Source organism: Orycteropus afer, unplaced genomic scaffold (genome assembly GCF_000298275.1).
Source record: "Orycteropus afer afer isolate SDZICR_OR568_19922 unplaced genomic scaffold, OryAfe1.0 scaffold00309, whole genome shotgun sequence".
Lineage (NCBI taxonomy): Eukaryota > Metazoa > Chordata > Mammalia > Tubulidentata > Orycteropodidae > Orycteropus > Orycteropus afer.
The window spans coordinates 4095761-4097562 of NW_006921896.1; the positions used below are offsets into that span (position 1 = coordinate 4095761).

Consider the following 1802-nt stretch of genomic DNA (forward strand, 5'->3'; position numbering starts at 1 on the left):
GAACTCCTCCTTCTTCCTAGTCTGTTTCAGTTTGTAAGCTGGGATGATACCTGTGCACCATGTGCATCTCGCTGGGTTTGAAACACCAGTGGCTCAGCCTCAAAACTCACTTCAACACGTCACCACAGTAGGACAAACCCACAGACAAGTTTGTCTCTCTATTGGAAACCTCTTGTACCACCCTTACCTGGGTCCCTGCGGCTGACTCCTCCTCTGTCCAGATTCCTAGGCCTTTTAATCCCCTTTCTCCTGTTCTTCTATGTCCCCATAACTATCTGTTTATAACTCTATTATTACACTTACCATAATATATTGAGATGAACTGTATGAAACTATAAATATTTAATCTTTTATTACCTACAACAATAAAAATTTAATATGGTCCAACCTAAATATTAAACTTGATTTATGTTTCTTTCTCCAGTCTGTGAGATCATTGAGGTCAAGACTTTGTCTCATTCATATTTGTGTCTGTAATGTCTTCTAAGCACAAAGATTATGACCTACACATAACCTGTGCTTTAAAATGTTGAAGAAATGAATGAATGAATAAACTTAACTCAGTACTTATTTTGCAGCCAGTCTGTTGATGCCCATGAATAGTTTTTCATGACATGGGAAAACAATTTAATATCATTTGAAAAAAAGCCTGATGTGGAATGTACACAAAATGTATAAAACTTGTAAAACTAGTATTTTAAGATTTTCTGGAACCTGCTTTGTATTCAGGATCAGATTAAAGAAGCTAGTCAAAGCACTGTGAGAAAAGTGCCTATGAAGTTTTGATCAGTTAAATTCTTGCCCAACTCATCAAGTTATAAGAACAGGATTATCTCTAATTATTTTTAGCTGTCTGATATAACATGCAAATGTCACTTACCTTGTTTTCTTGCCCACTTTACTTTTCCTAGCTTGGAGTTGAGGAAACAGCTGCAGAATGCAAGAGACTGGGTGCTAGAGCACATGCCTTTGTAGTAGACTGCAGTAACCGAGAAGATATTTATAGTGCTGCTAAAAAGGTAAAATTTATATTTGGTTAGAATCATATCGTGCTAGCTGGGAGGGATTTTAGAGATGACCTAGTCCTTTCATGTTGCAGATGAGGTAACTGAGAAGGTTTATGATTTGCCCAAGGTCAAGGTCATTCAGCCAACTGTTGGGAAATCCAGCTAGAGCCTAGAATTATGTGTTACGGAGTCTCTTAGGGAGCTTGTTAAAAATATACATTCTTGAGCTCCACCCCCAGAAGTTTTCTTCTAGGAGGTCATGGGTGGGGCTCAGGAATCTGCATGTTTTGCATCCAAGCACTTCTAGCTTGCCTGTCTGGTTCTGATGCAAGTACTCCTTGGATGATAACTTGCAGAATCACTGACAAGTTCTTTCACATGAACAGTGAATCTATTGGGAAGGAAACTATTTATAAGAGTTGGGTTAGAAAGTTAGAATAAACTTATTCTTTATCAGGCTTTTATAGTAGCTGGGTCCATTTCCATAAAGCATTGTTTGCCTCTTCCACGTACGATTGAGAAGTGCTATATATAATAGGAAGGAGCTCTGGTGGTGTAGTACCTAAAGTATTTGACTGCTAAACAAAAGGCTGATGGTTCAAACCCACCAGCCACTCTACGGAAGGAAGACTGGACAATCTACTTCCATAAAGATTTACCACTTTGAAATCCCAAAGGGGGTCACTATGAGTCAGAATCGACTTGATGGCAGTGAGTTTGATTTTAAATATGTATATATATATATTTGTATATGTGTATATATATATATATATGTATATGTGTGTGTGTGTGTGT

The 1802-nt window shown here is 37.7% G+C and overlaps 1 protein-coding gene across 1 annotated transcript in view; it reads left to right on the forward strand.

Moving 5' to 3' along the window:
- LOC103206264 (estradiol 17-beta-dehydrogenase 11) overlaps positions 1 to 1802 on the forward strand; it is a 137131-nt gene that overhangs the window by 104136 nt on the left and 31193 nt on the right. Inside the window, 1 exon segment of the mRNA XM_007951707.2 lies at positions 912 to 1019. Within this exon segment, the coding sequence (XP_007949898.2) occupies positions 912 to 1019 (108 nt within the window).